This window comes from Hippocampus guttulatus, chromosome 9 (genome assembly GCF_054856545.1).
Source record: "Hippocampus guttulatus isolate MCC_2025c chromosome 9, RoL_Hgut_1.0, whole genome shotgun sequence".
Classification (NCBI taxonomy): Eukaryota; Metazoa; Chordata; class Actinopteri; order Syngnathiformes; family Syngnathidae; genus Hippocampus; species Hippocampus guttulatus.
This window is the reverse complement of record NC_141269.1, coordinates 3,319,215-3,336,421: the sequence shown is the minus strand read 5'-3', so window position 1 is coordinate 3,336,421 and position 17,207 is coordinate 3,319,215. Positions and strand designations below refer to the sequence as shown.

At 45.5% G+C, this 17,207-nt stretch overlaps 1 protein-coding gene across 1 annotated transcript in view; it reads right to left on the bottom strand.

The window, feature by feature from the left end:
• The window catches only part of nr3c2 (nuclear receptor subfamily 3, group C, member 2), a 64,304-nt gene that overhangs the window by 20,823 nt on the left and 26,274 nt on the right, over positions 1–17,207 (bottom strand). The window contains exon 3 of the mRNA XM_086120612.1: positions 2,070–2,197. Within this exon, the coding sequence (XP_085976738.1) occupies positions 2,070–2,197 (128 nt within the window). The remainder of the gene's footprint in view (positions 1–2,069; positions 2,198–17,207) is intronic.

The window sequence follows — 17,207 nt, the reverse complement described above, 5'->3', positions numbered from 1 at the left end:
GGCCGCTTACGCCGTTCGTTAGCGACGGCGTGACTTTAATAATAATAAGTCATAAAAGAAAAGTACAGTTGCGGATGTGTTAAGGTCGAGAGTTTTGAGAATGCTCAATCGTTACGGGGACGGCAAGGAGGTTTGCATTTCAGCAGCGGAGGGTGCGGGAAGGAGTGTCTTGGTGGAGAAGGTCGGAGAGGGAGGAGGGGGGGGGCTGATCGTGAAGGGCTTTGGAGGTGAGTAGGAGAAGTTTAAATTGAATGTGCTGGGGAACGGGGAGCCAGTGGAGGTTTTGAAGGGCGGGGGTGAGAAGGCGGGCGGCGGCGTTGTAGTTTATTCAGCCCAAATTCGAATCGGAAGTCAGCCATTTTGGGTTGAAGCAGCTCATACATTGATGGACTCCATCCTTCTGTGAATTTTATTCTGCTTATCCGGAGTCCGGGTCAGGTCGGGTAGCTGGCGTAGCGTCACGGGCTCGGAATCCGAGAAGTGTCCCTCCCCCAGCCGCTTCGTCCAGCTTTTGCAACGGGGAAATATGCATGAGTGTTGTAAAATATGTGTATTGCATATACTAGATTTTTATGACTTGGCGGCACCGGCGACTGGTTCTGCCTGTTATGCTGTCTTGAAAACCAGGAAATGGCTAAATCTGTCAGCCAATCAAGAGAAAGCGATAGCACGCTCCCACTTGGCCCCAGTAGGGAAAAACCAAGCTCTCGCATGTGGCGTTAAAGTTTGATGATCATTTCGAACACCCCCCCCCACCACCCCCCAAACATGCTTTCCTGCTTGGGTCCGCTTTACCCGAACGACAAGAATGAGCACCGCTTTCGTCGTTTTACCCTCCACTGTCGCTGGGTTCCAACCCTTGAATGCTAATTACTTTTGCAGCAATGAGCCAGTTAGCAGCCCAAACGTTGGCGCTCCCTCTAGGCAGGAAGTGCCGAAAGAAATCTGAATGAGGGTCAGGCTCTTCTCTTTTCCCCTTGTACGGATGCCCGCTCTCTGCTGTTCCTCTCCATTGCCCACTCAGAGAAGGAAATCGTGCAATAAAAAAAGGGTAGGCGGGGACGGGGGGGGGGGGGGGGGGGGGTCACGCTGCTGACGCATGGCTTCCCATCCCTCTCAATTCCCCCCGTCTCGTTATCTGTCTGACTTTTTCTTTGTCCTTCCTCCCCGCTGCATCGCCGTCCTCTGTCTCTCCTCGCCTCGTTGCGTCCCTTCCTCTCTCTTTTACACTTTGGAGCGGAGATGACGGGAGCGGGGGGGTCAGCCGAGTTGCGATTGCCCGGCAACCTTGGTGGCGTCACGGGCTGCCCTCATTATGCTGCGGCGGCGGCCCGCGGCGGCAGGTGTTTGCGGCGTCGAGAAACTCCGAGCGATCCTTTTGTTGATGTTATTTTAGGACGGACGAGACAACGTGAGGCGTAGGACATTCGGTCGGTCTCCCTAGCGACGGTGTGTCAACAAGGCCAGCCTGAACTCGGCATTTGATTTGGAAAGTGCGCGATGGCGCTTGTTGAAATTGTCAGCAGAGCACCCGGAGGCGCGTCGAGGCGGCTGACTGCACCACTCGGTCTGGTTTTCATTCAGCAAATGTAAAAATAACCCCTGAAGCGAACCAATTAAACCTGACCTCTCACCCCCCCCCCCTTTTTGACGGCGGTTCCTTTAAATTGTTTTATATTCTTTTTATTGTCTACATTAGATGATGTAAGCAAAATAAATAAATAAATAAACTCCATCGGCCACGGGTGTCAAACTCAAGGCCCGGGGGCCAAATCTGGCCCGCCATATCATTTTGTGTGGCCCGCCATTTAGTGGCTGACGGTGGAATTACACACAAAATTCATGAGGGCCTGATATGATGTTCGACATGTGCACCCATTTTCGAATCGCTCCATGAAACTTGTGTCTGGAGTTTGTTAATCTTTTTTTTCCTTTCAGCTCGTTTTTCATAGAATTCGCCCCTGCCAAAATGGCCAACTTTCTGTTCAGTTTTGCCTCTCCCGTCTTTCAACAACCCGACAAAGTTAATGCACCCGCTTTTTCTGGATAGTACAAGTTGGGCGTCTTACCTTCCACAGCTCTTTTGAAGAAGACCTTGCAGCTGCCACACGTCACCACGCCGTAATGGCAGCCCGACGCTTCGTCCCCGCACACTAGGCACACCTTGGCCGTCGAGGAAGGTTGCCTGAGCGGCGAGCTGCAAGGACACAAAACAAATGAGGCATCGCTGAGGCACCAACAGTATTTGTGTCACGTTCAAAATCCCCGTAATAAACACCAACCGCTACCCGAACAGGCAGATTTTGCTCAGAGTTGCTTCCCATGTTAGCCACCGCTAACCGGCCAGGCAGTTTCGGCTCTCTGAACCATTCACTCTGTGTTTATAAAAGCTAAATGAATGTGCCGGCCCCCGCCCCACCCCCCGAAAATTGCAAACGTAACACCATCGACCAGACGCTACCCGACCAAGCAGCACATATTATTGCTTGACCTGAAGTAGCTTGACAAAGCAATCGTATTTAACATGTGACAGCATTTGTTGAAGTGATCTGTGACTTTTCGAACAAGGCCAAAATACAAGGCAGGTTCGGGTGGCCCGACGTTGCCCCCAGCCAACAGAAGTCCAAAAGGGTATGTTTCCAATTCTCGATTCCCCCTCTCCTCACAATGGTCAAATTTCAAGGGCATCAGATTTGACAGAGCACTTTTCCCTTCCATTGCAGGCCAGACTGCAGTGACTGCACCAAAAAAAAAAAAAAAGTTCCAACTAAACAACAACCGCTACCCGACTCGACAGCTTGTAGATCATTATTACTTGGCCTCATCGCAAGCTTTCATAGGTCCAACTTCGAAATACTAAATAAAAATATCTCTAAATGCTTGATCCGCTAAGAAAAAAAAAAAGCGTCAAAACTACAGTTTGTGACACTAAGCCATTTCTGATTAAAATTTGCTCATATGGTCTCCAAAAATTGGTTATTAGCCTCCATGACGACTAATCAGTACCGGTGTTGGCCCTGCCAAAAAAAAAAAAAAAGATCACTCTCTCTTTCGTGCAGAGGTGTCAAACTCATTTTTGTCGTGCGCCACATTTCAGTTACCGTTTCCCTCGGAGGGCCTTTATGACCGAAACCAAATTTAAAAAGTCAATAATGGTTTATTGGAACTTAACTCTTGTTTAAGTTACTGTAATGAGGGGTTTGGTTCTAAGAAAATGCTTACAATATGTCTCTTATTTATTACATATAAAAAAATATATATTTTGGTAGAGGCCAGATCTGGACCCCAGGCCTTGAGTTTGACACCACTGCTTTAGTGTTTATAAAAGTAGACCTTACAGTTTAACTGGACACCGTCCGCTTCCCTTTGAAGCAGCTTGTGGTTATTTCATTTTTATTTATTTATTTTTATATATTTTTTAAGGATTCATTTTAAAGTTTGTTCGTGCTCAAGAAAAAAAAAATTACAGTCAGAGTCATTTTCTTTGGTTGTTTTTTTTCAAGCGCTTTGCCTAGTGCCCTATATAGAAATCGAATAACCCTCACGCACATTTCGTGCGGGCGCACACGCATGTAGATGGGTACACGGTGAGAACAGCTTGTATCAAAACATCCAAAGTGGCCTCAGCTTCCCTCTTCTTTTCTCCACTAATTGCCTCTCTGCCATCTAAATCAATGAGATGCAAGGTGATTGTCTGGTTAACATTCTCCTTCCATCCTTCATCAAGGCAGCTGCCAACCTCTCTCTCTCTCTCTCTCTCTCTCGCTCTCCCTCTCTCCCTGTCTCGCTCACATTTCCTCCAAGCTGGGAAGGGCCCCGGCGTCGGCGGCGCACTCGGATGCAATCAGGAGCGCTGATCTAATTCCCCCTCGTCCATCTACACACACATTCAATTTGTTAGGACGCTTAGAGGAGTCTCTGGTGAGGTGTTTGTCTGACTCTCTGGCACTGGGCCGTGTCATTTCCCCTAATGTGTGTGCGTGTGTGTGTGTGTGTATGTGTGTGCAAATCCAATCCATGTCCAGCCATGTTTTTCAGCATGTTAATCTACAGAACACACATGCGAACATACGCCGCCGGGCCTTATCAAACCGTTGCGAGCGTTGACATCGCAACCAATCACTCTGTACTGTGACGAAAGACTAACAAAAATAAATAAAAGCACACACACACACACACACACAACACGTGCGTCCTGACTCACATTAAGAGTGAGCCAGCCAGCCAGCCTGCCGGTCCATGAGCAAGGTGACTTTCTCTCCCCTAGAGGGGTATATAGGTCACTCACTGCGCGCTTACGAAAGCAGAGTTGACAGGCAAGGCTGCAGTGACTATGCACAAAAAAATTAAAAAAGAAAACAAAAAAAAAAAAGCCCCAAACTAAACACCAGCCGCTACCTGACTAGGCAGCTGGTGCATCGTTGTTGCTGGAACTGAAATTGATCCAAATGATATAAACAGGCAGGATAAGGGAGGATTCATAAACAAACCAAACAAACAAACAAAAAATGATCCCAGGTACTGCTAGCGTTAGATAGAATTCATTCCCCCCCGTCCACCACCCAACCGTCAAAGCCAGGGCATTAGCTTAGCATCGGGGTAAGCACGCAGCTCAAATGAGTTTGTCGCTTCCACTTATTTGTGTCGATAGCTGTTTTTTTCTGAGGCACTGGTCATGTACTCGTCTGTTGAACATGTTATTTTGGGGATGGTACACAGTTGCTTGGACAGGCTAATAGAACTTAAGCATAAGTTCTGAAAATGTGCAAAGACTGAGAACAATTTCGTACTGAATTGTTGAAGACTCCTTTTCACCATTTCGCTCGCTATTCAAGTATGGAGCGCTGCCATTTCAGACGACCTGGCCAGCGGTCCGCTCGCTAGCTAGCTAGCTAGCCCGCGAGACCCTCTATATTATGTCGATTGTAGACCCACACACGACACAAAAGTGAGTGAGTCGCTGAGTTATTGGACGACAACGACAACCGCGGTCCCTGGTCCGCAGGCTAATGAGCTAGCGAGCCTCAACTCGAGACACTTTTTTGTCCTCAAGGAAGCAAAATATTGTCCTTGTGTGATATCTGCTCCCCCGATTCCATTTATCCAATTCTGCGACCCTTCTTGCATCGCTCCTACAGGGGTAAATCCATCCATAAAGGGCCGCAAATAACGCATTATTTATGTATTTGATTCTTTGCTCGTTTATTTATTTATTTTTCCTGCTGCACATAACGCACACGCCAGAAACGGCCACAGCAGTAAAGATCGGAGATTCAAATCTCGGGACCTCAAAACCGGAAGGCTGTTAGCTGTTAGAGCTGCTAACCCAGAGGTGGGCAAACTATGGCCCGCGGGCCAAATCCGGCCCGTTGGTCTTTTTAATCTGGCCCGCCGAAGATTGGTACACGATTATGGTTTGATGTCAACGACTGCATTCATTTCATTTGGACTTGTAATGACACAGTTACTTGAAGTTGCAGAGCATAGTGAGGAAGGGGGAGACGATACGGAAGCCCGCAGTAGCGCCAAGTCAAGCAAATCCCGTTCGATACGACGGAATAATGTACTCTTAAAGTCTGAAAAAGGTGCCAAAAAATGCAAAATACTGCTTTTTAAATAAAGAAATCCAATTAACATTATGTTGAATTTAGTTCACCCTTTTGATCCGGCCCTCCATAATATTTTCTGGTTCTCATGTGGCCCTATGCAAAAAATAATTGCCCACCCCTGTGCTAACCGGTGCCCCGCGACGGCTCTAAAAAATATATACAGTATATATATCCCCCCCCCCCCCCCCTTCATCATCTCGCGTACGACCGAAGCGCCCTGCGGTGTTGTGAACTCGGACCACGATCTTCCTATCCCCCGACCCTCGTCACGTCTCATCTCCATTTCCGACGGCCGACGACACAGATTAAAAAAAAAAAAAAGTCTCATTCTTCGCCCCGCCACTTCCTTTTTTTTTCCCCTTCTCCCCCCTTCTTTTCCCTTCCTTTTATTTTTCTTCCTTCCCCGCAGAAAGCCCAGAGCTACCGCTTCATTGTTTTCTGCGTCCTTTCATCTCTTAAAGAGAACACACAAAGAGAGCTAACTGGTGGAGCTGATGTTTATTTCCCCCGACCGGCGCGAGTACACAAGGCCCCCAGTTTTCTGCCGCTTCTCAGACCGACCGGCGGGGGCTGCTTTCCACGCAGGATAATAATAGAACCAAAAAGGCCCAGTGTAACACAGAGATGTTTTGGGCCGTGACTTCTCCTCGAGCTTTTCCTCAAGTCATCTGCGCGCTGGGAGGAGGAAAAAGAAAAAAAGAAAAATGAAAAATGGGCTCGCAGCAGGGAAGTCCCACCAGTGATTCATCACATCTTGCAGTCAAAGGCGCTCAATCACGGACAGTCGAGTCACATCGGGCCTGACAACATGGCTGTAGAAGCTGCCTTGTCGGGTTGTGGATGGGCTTGGGGGCTTGTTTTTGTTTTTTTATTTCCCTGTGCTACTCTATCCACCATACAAAATGACGGGTAGACTTTGCTGAGCGTAGGAACTGCCTTGTCGGGCTGCGGATGCTTGCTGGTTTAGTTTGGGGCTTGTTTTTTTTTCTTTTCTTTTTTTAATCAAGGAAAAAGTTGGATTTTTGCAAGGGGAAAAAACCCCCCATAATTATTCAACAAAAACAGCTGATTTTTATTTGGAGTCTTTTTAGTTGAATTTTCTTTCTTCCTCCCTCCACTTTCTTTCTTCTTCATTTCATTCTTTCATTCTTCCTTCCTTTTTATTTCCTTTCTTTCCTTATGTATTTCCGTCCTTCCTTCCTGCCTTTTTTTTTTTTTTTTGCTCTTATTTCCTTCAAGTCCAACCATCCATCCTCTGTATATCGCTTATTCTCACCAGGGTGGCGGGTTTATCTGGAGTCTTTCCCGGCTGACTTTGGGTGCGAGGCGGCGTACACCCTGGACCGGTTGCCAGCCAATTGCAATTGTATTTATTCTTTCATAGAAAAATCGGTTGCCATTTTTGGAGGAGAAAACCCCCCAGCTCTTATTCTGTTGTCCCCCCCCGCCCCCTCATACTGCTTGGTGCAAACGTGCTGGTTACCTTCACCCATCCTTGACGTTACGGTAGCACTTCTGTAATATTTACACAACTGAGCACACGCAAGCTTCTCAGAATCTATTTATATTGCTCTCGACTTTGCATATTGGCAACGTGAAGGGAGCAAAACTAAACGGGGGAGAGCGAGAGAGAGAGAGAGAGAGAGAGCTTACATAAGACAGTCTAAACGTTTCGGCTGATCCCCAATCGACAGAGGGGAAGAGAGAGAGAGAGCGAGGGCGTACGAGAGCCAGCGGCGATTCGGTTACGCTCACCAAGGTGACCCTGGCATCATGCCCGACCGAGCGGCACCCGGGCGTACGGAAAGGCGAGACTTCCCCTTTTGTGACTTTGCGACTTCCTTGCGCTCTCAAGGTGGACGCCGACTTTTGCCTCATTTGTATATTTTCATTGCAAGCATCAAATATGCGCCTCTGAATCTTTTTCACTCCCAAATGTTTGTCGGGGTAGCCAGGACACAAGCCAATATTTAGATGTAAGCCTTTCGGGGACAGCGGTTACGACAGTGGACAGCTTATCGTGTAATCAGGTTCCAGGGTGCATGAAAGCAACAGAATGTAAACCGGTTCTTGTTGGCATCTCTTCTGAATTCAGTGCGGCCTGGACATGCCCACTATTCAATCATTGATACATTTAAAGCACGGGTGTCAAACTCAAGGCCCGGGGGCCAGATCTGGCCTGCCACATCATTTTATGTGGCCCGCGAAAGCAGCTCAAACACGTCAACTTCCATGATCCTTTCTAAAATGTCGACCAAAATGTTTAATTCTCATATGTAATAAATAAGAGATATATTCGAAGCATTTTCTTGTTGCCAAACCCCTCATGAAAGTAACTTAAACAATAGTTGAATCAACAGTTATTCCTGACTTCTTGATATGGTTTCAGTCATAACGGCCTTCCAAGTGAAACGGTAACTGAAATGTGGCCCGCGCCGACAATGAGTTTGACACCCCTGATTTAAAGCATCATGAATGCTTCAAGTTGAAGGTCAAGCAAGTTTGCGATAAAGAGAACGGCCTATTTCTCCCAACGGTCTGCAAGGATGGACCAGCTAGGAAACCGTCCCGACTCAAGCGCGATTTACATTCAAAGCAACATTATGTGAAAATGGGACTTTAACATGACATTAATGGGTCAACGGCTTGCAATAAAAATGAAAAAACATCCCTCGGTGGATTTTAGAGTATTGATGGACCAGCTTGGACACTGCGCCCCGTCCCCTCGAAATTTAAAGCAATTTCGTAACACGTAAAAAGCTTTGCTATGTGAGACGTGATGTCATTGTTGTGACCCGACCGGCCTCCCTGCTACATTTATGCATGCACACTCCGAGTGACCTTTCCCAAAATAGAAAATCATGATGATCACTCTCATGTACAAAGACAAGGCTGTTTTGAGTGTAAACAAAAGCACACGCACACACAAAAAGTCGGAGCCCAGGCCTCCCGAGGGAGCCGGTTCAGTCCGCGGCCAACGACAAACTTCAGAGGCGCGACAAACGAAAGGTGTCCCTGATGTTTCATTTCAAGTCCGTCTCAAATTAAAATGCCAACTCCTCGGATGCCCTTCGGGCCGGTGGGGGCGCCACAGGGCACGTTGACACAGGAAGCCATCTTGGATGTCCGTGACTTCCTGATTGCAGGCGGCACTTGCGCGTTTTTCAAAGTAACTTTGTCACGTCACCGATGACTTAATTTTAAAAGTAAGTTGGATGACAGGTTATTTTATTAGTTGCGTTCAGCAGACGGCGAAAGCGTAACATAAAAACGACACCTGCTTTGGCTCATACTTTCTTAGAAGTGCATTTTGAACAGCGATGTTTAAGGATAACTGCGTAAACGCGTTGGCGGCACCACTGAAGGTGACATGTGAACTTCTGTTCCAGCCGCCCCCAAAGAAACAACAAAAATTGTTGTTGCGTGTGTTTTAATGCGTACCGGTAATGACCGTACACGGTAATATTGTACTTGATAAAAACATAACCTAAATCACTTCATTAAATAGAACTCATTGTGATTCCCACTAGAGTTTTTGGCTAACAAGCAGCATATCATGTGCTGTCTTGTCTCAATAATTTTTGCCATAGTATTTGGAAATTTTGGTTCACACTTAACAAATTTTGCAGCAATGGGTTTTTTTTGGGGTGGGGGGGGCAGTTTAGTGAAGCCTGGCAATGAAGCATGTCATGCACTGTCTTGACAAAAGAAGTTGATTCGTCCTCGTACTTTGCCAAATGTTGACTCAAAATGTACATTTAAAAAAAAAATTATTCCCGAATCTTGGCAGAAAATAGCATTCAGGCACTTTTTTTTTGTTGGGCCCAACTAATTTTGTATCGTGAAAATTTGGGCACAGTTTGGGTCAAAATTAAACAATTTTGCATCAACTCTGCTTTTTCTCCCGAGATGGTCAAGACATGGCCTGAAGTATCTTTTCTACTTTGATTTTGACAAATTTAGGGTCAAACTCACCAACAGTAATTGTGTGTCTTCTTCCTGATTTCAGTGAGTCAAAGAAGCTCAATTTCCTCAGTGTTTGTTTTATTTTGGCGATGAATTGACACATTTTGTGTCCAGGATCTTGTTTTGTTTTTAGTATAATTTGTTTTTCCCCTTCCTGAATTTCGTCATTCTTGGCAGCAAGTAGCATTCCGTTCACTTTCTTTACACACACACACCCCAAAAAAAGCATGTATGTTTTCAGATTTTGGCACATTCTGAGTGACAACGAACAATTTCCAATTGCATCCAAGATCCTTTTTTCTTCTTTGTAGTTTGACAAAGCATGAGCGCAAGCAGCATAATCATGCGCCGTCTTGTCTGTCGAAGCCTAGTTGTCCTCAAATGTTGGGTCAACATGAACTGATTCAGCCTCCGACATATTTTTCTTGCTTCTCGAGCGGCATATCCTACACTTTCATCACGAAACAAGTTTATTTGTCCGCCTGTTTTGGCACGTTTGATTCTCTTTTCCTGTGTGACCCAAGCGAAAAGGATATCATTTCTGACGTGATATTTTAACGCTTTCAGGGACAGCGGACACTACAGTGGACGGCTTATCATGTTACCAGGTGACAGGGTGCATGAAAGGGTTAAGCTGGGCGGCACAGAGCACGAATGGTTAGCACACCCGCCTCACAGTGCAGAGGTGCAGGGTTCGATTCCGGCTCCGCCCTTCCTGTGTGGAGTTTGCATGCTCTCCCCCCTGTGCCTGCGTGGTTTTTCTCCGGGTACTCCGGTTTCCTCCCACATTCTAAAAACATGCACGGCAGGCTAATGGAACACTCTAAATTGTCGCGCGGTGTGAGTGTGAGCGCGGATGGTTGTTTGTCTCTGTGTGCCCTGCGATTGGCTGGCAACCAGTTCAGGGTGTCCCCCGCCTAATGCCCAAAGACAGCTGGGATAGGCTCCAGCACGCCCCACAATCCTTGTGAGGATAAACGGTTGAGAAAATGGATGGATGTATATTCTAAGCTAGCTTATAACAGGCGGGTGAAAATACAGAGCTGCGGAGGTCATTTAACCTCAATTAAAACAATATCGCCATTCATTGGCGGCCGCGAGAGTTCGGCCCGTCACGTGCGGCTCACATGCACCACTCATCCGCTATTGATGCCACGCCGTGGCTGTTTTTAGCTGCCCGTTAAAAATGGACGCAAACAGCTGGATGAAGGGTGGCCCGGTTTCCTCGGGAACAATGCAAACTGGGAAAATGATTAACACCTGTCGGAATGTTGATGATAAGAAGACAAATATCCCTGCTCGTCAGCCGAAATCTCCCTAAATAGACACCTCGCATGAACGCAGAGCTTCAAAGCTGCGCTGGATCAACTTGAGACTTTGATTTTGAAGCCAGCCGCCCACCTCACTGACCGAGATGGAACCGGACAAACGCAAACCAAAATGGTGTAGCTTGCAGTTTGAGAGGTGGGGACACGATAAGCTAAAGGATGTAGCAGCAGCCTGCTAGTGCGAAGCTAAAGGATGTAGTAGCAGCCTGCTAGCAATGTAACAAAAAAGTGGCGTGGTTTTGAGGGGAGGGGGGCAATGGATTAAAGGCTTGTATATTTGTTTCAATGAGGAATATTGATTTGAGCTTGGTCACGGCATGAATTAAACTTGTAAGTCAAGGTATCACTGCGCAGTATAATGCTACGGCTGAGGCGGCTTTTAGCGTCCTTGGTACCCACAAATGTCATTTTTGTGGTGAACAGTCATTCTGGCTGACTCTCTTTGCTGTACATTTACGATTCCACATTTGGTATCGCAGCCAAATGAATTGCCGACGGTCGGCAACTCATGAAAACCAATGGGTGTGCAGCTTGCTTTATTGCTTACGCCGCTTCCCGCTGCACGGCGCATGGCCGACTGGGTTCACGCAACAGGTGACCTCCAAGAGCTTAGAGGTCCGCGGCGGGACAAATCCCTGGAGAGGAAGATTATCCTGAAAAGTTTTCAGCCCTGACCTGAGCACACACACATAAAAACACACTCCTCATCGACTGCTCTCCGTACTTAGCATTAGCAACAATTAGCCTTGCAATGACTACATCCACCCGCCCCCGTTCCCACAATTTAAACCCTTACAATATAAGACAAAGATAATGCCATTATGAAACATCCCCACTCCTAAAAATGAAATTGTCAAAAAAGCTGCCGACGGTTGTTTTTTGAACTGCATTACAACATAAGACGAAGAATGCCATTCAAGCATCCTTGTTGGCACATTTTTGCAGATTTTTCAAAATAGACAAGCGCAAAGTATTGTTCTGCCCGTATTTCATCCCTCTATTGTTGAAAGCATTAAGGGAGCAAAATGAATTTTCATGAAATATTACCTACCCTTATTTTTGGCACTATAAGGCGCACTTAAAAGTATTCCATTTTCTCCAAAGCTCACAGTGCGCCTTATAATCCGATGCGCCTCATATATGGATCAATATTCTGATTTCTCTGACTGTATTTGAAATGTTCTGTAAAGCGCTTTGTTCGAGCTGCAGCGGTTGTGAAAGCTCGATATAAATCAAGCTGTATTGTATTGTATTCCCTATGGCGTCGCTCCATCTAGTGGATGGATAACGCAACCGCAGCCACTATTGCAGCTTCTCTTCTATGCGCCTTATAATGCGGCGCACCCTATAAATGAAAACAGTTTTAAAATAGGCCATTCATCGAAGGTGCGCCTTATGCCCCAATGCGCCATATAGTGCAGAAAATGTGGGAAATGATTCATCAGTTATCGGTTAATTCGTTCAACCAATATTGTCATCGGCCTCAAAACATCCATATCGGCCATACCCCAGGGTGTATCCCGCTTCTTTTGCCAAAAGTCCGGAATAGGCTGGAGCTCACCAGTGACCCAGAGGAGGTCAAGCAGTACAGAAAATGGCCGGACGGATGACAGATACTGTACCTCAACCTCAAAAAGCAAGTCAACTGAGCTGATGGGCAAAGGAAAAGTGAACCCGGCCTAAAGCATCGCTTTCCGACGTCGACCTTTCCGTCTCCCATGTGACGGTGGAGGGAGGTCTGACGCCAAATGTGGGTTAACGTCAGCTGACACATGTTGCCAGCGAGCCTGTGCAGCCACCGTCACATGTCATCATCCTCCATTCCCACCAGTCATTTAGCATCCCGACATGTGGAGAGAGAAGACCTTAGGGGGTGCGAGTGGGAGGACTCCACACCAACACAAACACACACACTCAGCCCATTGTACGACCAAACGACGGCTAAAGTTAGCCGCGTCATGGGTGTTTATTGTTTGTCCACTTAACAGCCGAGTGGCCGGCTGAAGTCGCAGGGAAGCAAAAAAAATAAAAATAAAACCCCACCAAGACCAAAAGAAGTGGGCTGTGAGCAGCTGGCTCCCGTCCAGGCGGTTAACACCGCCGCTGCACATTCTGCACGTCCGCTCGAGAAGTGCTCGCTCGTCAGCGCCTGGGAAGCAACTGACGGCACATCAGCGCGCAGTCAACTCTGAAATATGTGCTGGGACAGAGATGGACGTGGTTATCTTGCATCGTTTTATCTGTCCATTCATCCATTTTCTAGAACACCGATGGGGTCTGAATTTTATATATATACAGTATATTTTGTTGATTCTTTATTAATCGCACAACAAAATCAGTGTGTGCGTGTGTGTGCAATACTTTGTGTGTGTGTGTGTGTGTGTGTGTATATATACTGTGAATGTGTAAATGTGTGTGTGTGTGTGTATATATATATATATATACACACACACATATATATATATATATATATATATATATACACACACACATTTACACATTCACAGTATATTAGGGCTGAAACTACATTGGAGTGTGTGTGTGTGTGTGTGTGTGTGTGTGTGTGTGTGTGTGTGTGTGTGTGTGTGTGTGTCATTGAGATTTATCAGCAGTGAGTGTTGTCCAGCTGCTTATCTGCCCCTCCAAAAAAAATAAATAAATAAAAATCACTTGTAAAAATGACCCGTGAAGGTTGTTTGGATGCTTGATTCTTATCAGTCTTGAGATAATCACCACTGGGTGAGGGCATTACCATTCCACAAAACCTTCTGGAGTCACATTTTACGTTTATATGACGAAACCTCAACGTGTCCGTTCGAGGATCACATCCAAAATTGACATTTTGATATGGGGGAGAGCATGAAAACAGAATGACGGGATTACAGCCACGACGCTTTAGCCAGCTCAGCATCTGACCTCTCACTGTAAAAAGCTTGACATCACTTTTATAAAAAGGTCATCTCTAAGATTGCGAACCGGTAAGCTAGCAAAACGTGCACTCGGAAAAGAAAGAAAGTTGGAGGGCAAACACACACACACACACACACACGCACGCAGGAGTGGTGTGGTGTGGTTAAACTAAATGTGTCTGCGCAGTGACCTTTTTCAAATTCAGTTTGCTCACCTCTTCAGGATTAAAGGCCCAGATGGCCAACAGATGAACAATGCAGCACCTGCTGAGGGACATGACGCTATTAGCTTTGACAGAAAAAAAAAAAAAATAGCGCAAAAAAGGGAAAACCGCTGTCTGTGCATAATGGGCAGCATGTCTTCACGAAACGGTACAAAAAAAAAAAAAGATGAGCACTAAATTGCACACGGAACTTTTTGCAGCAATATGAACGACACCGAAGACTCGATAAAAACTATAATCGGCCACAAAAAAAAAAAGCACCAGATTTGACCGTAATTTTTTTTTTATTATTATTGTTTTCACAGTGTTCTTTACCACCTAATTCTACAAAATTGTGGGAATAATCACTCTTTAATTTCACAGAAAAGCGAGAAGTTCCATCCAGAATTTTTATTTCTTTTTTTTTTCAGTTAGTTTTAATTCAGTTTTAGCGGCGTTTTTAATCATTTGCATTTAATTCTATGAAAAGGCTTCATTTTAATTCCATTTTTATTTGTTTTAGTTTTGGATTTAGTTTAGTTTTTTTTATTTATACATGGATTATTTCTACGAGCAGGGTAAAGAAAAAAAAGTTCATTGTGTAACTAAAGTAAAGTGAGAGCTATGAGAGTCTGCACTCACAGTCCGTGTCAAAAAATAATCACGGCCGAATTCCGCAATCGAGCAAATGATCTGAAGCCGTGAAAAAAAATTGGGGAAAAAAAATTAATCAACTTCTGGCTGGAACACTGATGCGACGTCGTAAAGTTGAAGATTCGCTTCAACCCCGATTCAAAGCCAAGACGGTAGCAAGCTAACACAGGTCATGTCAGTAACCTTGACTCAGGTGAGAGCCGCCGCACATTTTTGGGATGCATATTTAATAAGGCGCAGCGTTTGCAGTGGTGCATGCGGCCGCCCTTTCCTGCAAGTCTCTCTGCGGGTCTGCGGGGGATTGTGGAATTGAAGGACAAAGTCAAGGCACGACTGAAAAAGCAGTAAAAGTTCATACACACGGACAGAGACGGTTGAGGCCGCTTTGAGACACGAGGAACGACATCACAAACTTTTTGGGGCATTTTCAGGCCGCTTGATAAAACATTAAGAAGTTCCAGACACATTCCACCATGATCATTACAAAGGGTTCTCGCGGCTCGCTATCAGCTGCTATTGTCCGGACTGCAAAGAATCGTCACTATATTTACACATAAATATATGTTTTGCATTTTTAGTGGACGGTGGATAATTTTGACTTGGTCAAAATGTTTAGTCCGGCCGGAACACATTGTTGGTCTTTATTTGTGGGGTGTAATTCCAGTATCAACCACTCGGTGGCGGAACAGCATTGTGCATAGCAGTGTAAACCTGAAAGAGGAAGAGAGAACAGGAAGTGTGAGCCTCAGAAGAGATTCGAAAGAGGGTATTGCTTGTCTCAAAAGCAACAGCATTTTTTTTTTTAATTGCACGTCTTTGGCCATGATTATTGATGACTAATGTGAGGTAAGTTACATTTCTTAGTTTGGGGGGGGGGGTGGAAAAACGGACTTTGCTCTTCTTATGCTTTCTCCATATAGTCAATGTTATTTTTAAGTGTGTTTCAAGACCTTTAAGCCTTTTGGGGACAACGGTTACAACAGTGGACAGCTTGCCATGTTATCAGGTTACGGGGTGCATGAAAGGGTTGAAATAAAATTCCCATAAATGCTCCAAAAAAAAAAAAAAAAACACATGCCATGGGAGTATTTAGAAAGGAAATGACCAAATCCTGGATTTCACTTATTGCTAAAACGTGACCCCCGCGATGGACGGCAGTTTACCGCACTTGTATTATTGTACTCTAATATAATATCAGCAGCCACTATTGTTTATCGTGATTGTTTCTGTGAAAATGTATCGTCCTAAAAATTATGTTCAGGCCTCATTTAAATGTCCCCTATTCAAACTACAGCCGGCAGGAAGGAGACAAAATCATCATCGAAGCCATTTGTGTACCTTGTTTTCGCCATTATTTTGCCTTGGCCAAATGACATGTTAGGATTTGATTAGCAGCGGGCGGCACGTTTTGGAGATCGCTCATGACGTCACGGTTCAAGAAGATCTCTTCAAGCTTTCCGTATGTTGCCCTTGGGCCGGAATTAGCATTCGCGCCAAGCTAGCCCGTAAGGCTCCTCGCAAAAGCCCCAATGGAAGCGGAGCACGTTGGAAATGCGACGTTCGGCGCCCGCCGTCATCTGACACCAGCGTCCTTGGCCTCTCGCCCGAGGCCGCTGCAGTCACGCGTTGACTCGTGTTTCGCCGGCACGGACGCTCGTGTATGAAGTTTTTTGCCACAAACTTGTCATTCAACCCCTCGGCTCCGCCCTTATTTTAATGAATGATAAAATCAGGCTTTGCCACAAAGACGGCGTTCAAACACAGCTCTCGGCCGGGGCTGGCAATTTCAGCATGTTTCCGAGGGAGAGGAAGACTGTCGAGTCATTCCTCTGTTTCCTCTGCCCCCCCCGCCCTCCCGACTGCTCTGCTCCCCTCTCTCTCTCTCATGTGCGCACCATCTTGACTTCTTTGCATGAGACGTGTGAAAATTGTGTCAAAATGTTAAAATCTAAAATCAGACAAATTGTAGTTTTTAAACATTTGAACAGGTCAATTTGCACAAATAAAATAAATAAATAAACTTAAGAAGGGAAAAATTCAGCTATTTAAATTTTTTTAATGTTTTATTTTATTTTAATTTTTTTGTGAAAAATGCCTATTTTAAGTTTTAAAAAACCAGCAAAATTTGGCCTGAAGTAAAATACGCCTATAAAGGCACCTAAAATCTTACAAGTTTAAACTTTGGAATCTGACCTAAATCGGTGTCGCACTGAAGTCTCGAAGTCACACAAATCGCAACCACATTTGGACAAAATCTTCAAAGCTCGCATGTAACCTGAGAGTTTGCGCTGCCAAATATAGCTTGAAATTTTGAGCCAGGATAAATTGCATGTCAAAATACACAGGCCCACTTGCCCAAATCTGGAAAAAATTTTATGGTGCCCTAAACATCTGGGTAAGAAACTAAGAATTGATCACATTTGTGTGTGTGTGTGTGTGTGTGTGTGTGTGTGTGTGTGTGTGTGTGTGTGTGTGTGTGTGTGTGTGTGTGTGTGTGTGTGTGTGTGTGTGTGTGTGTGTGTGTGTGTGTGTGTGTGT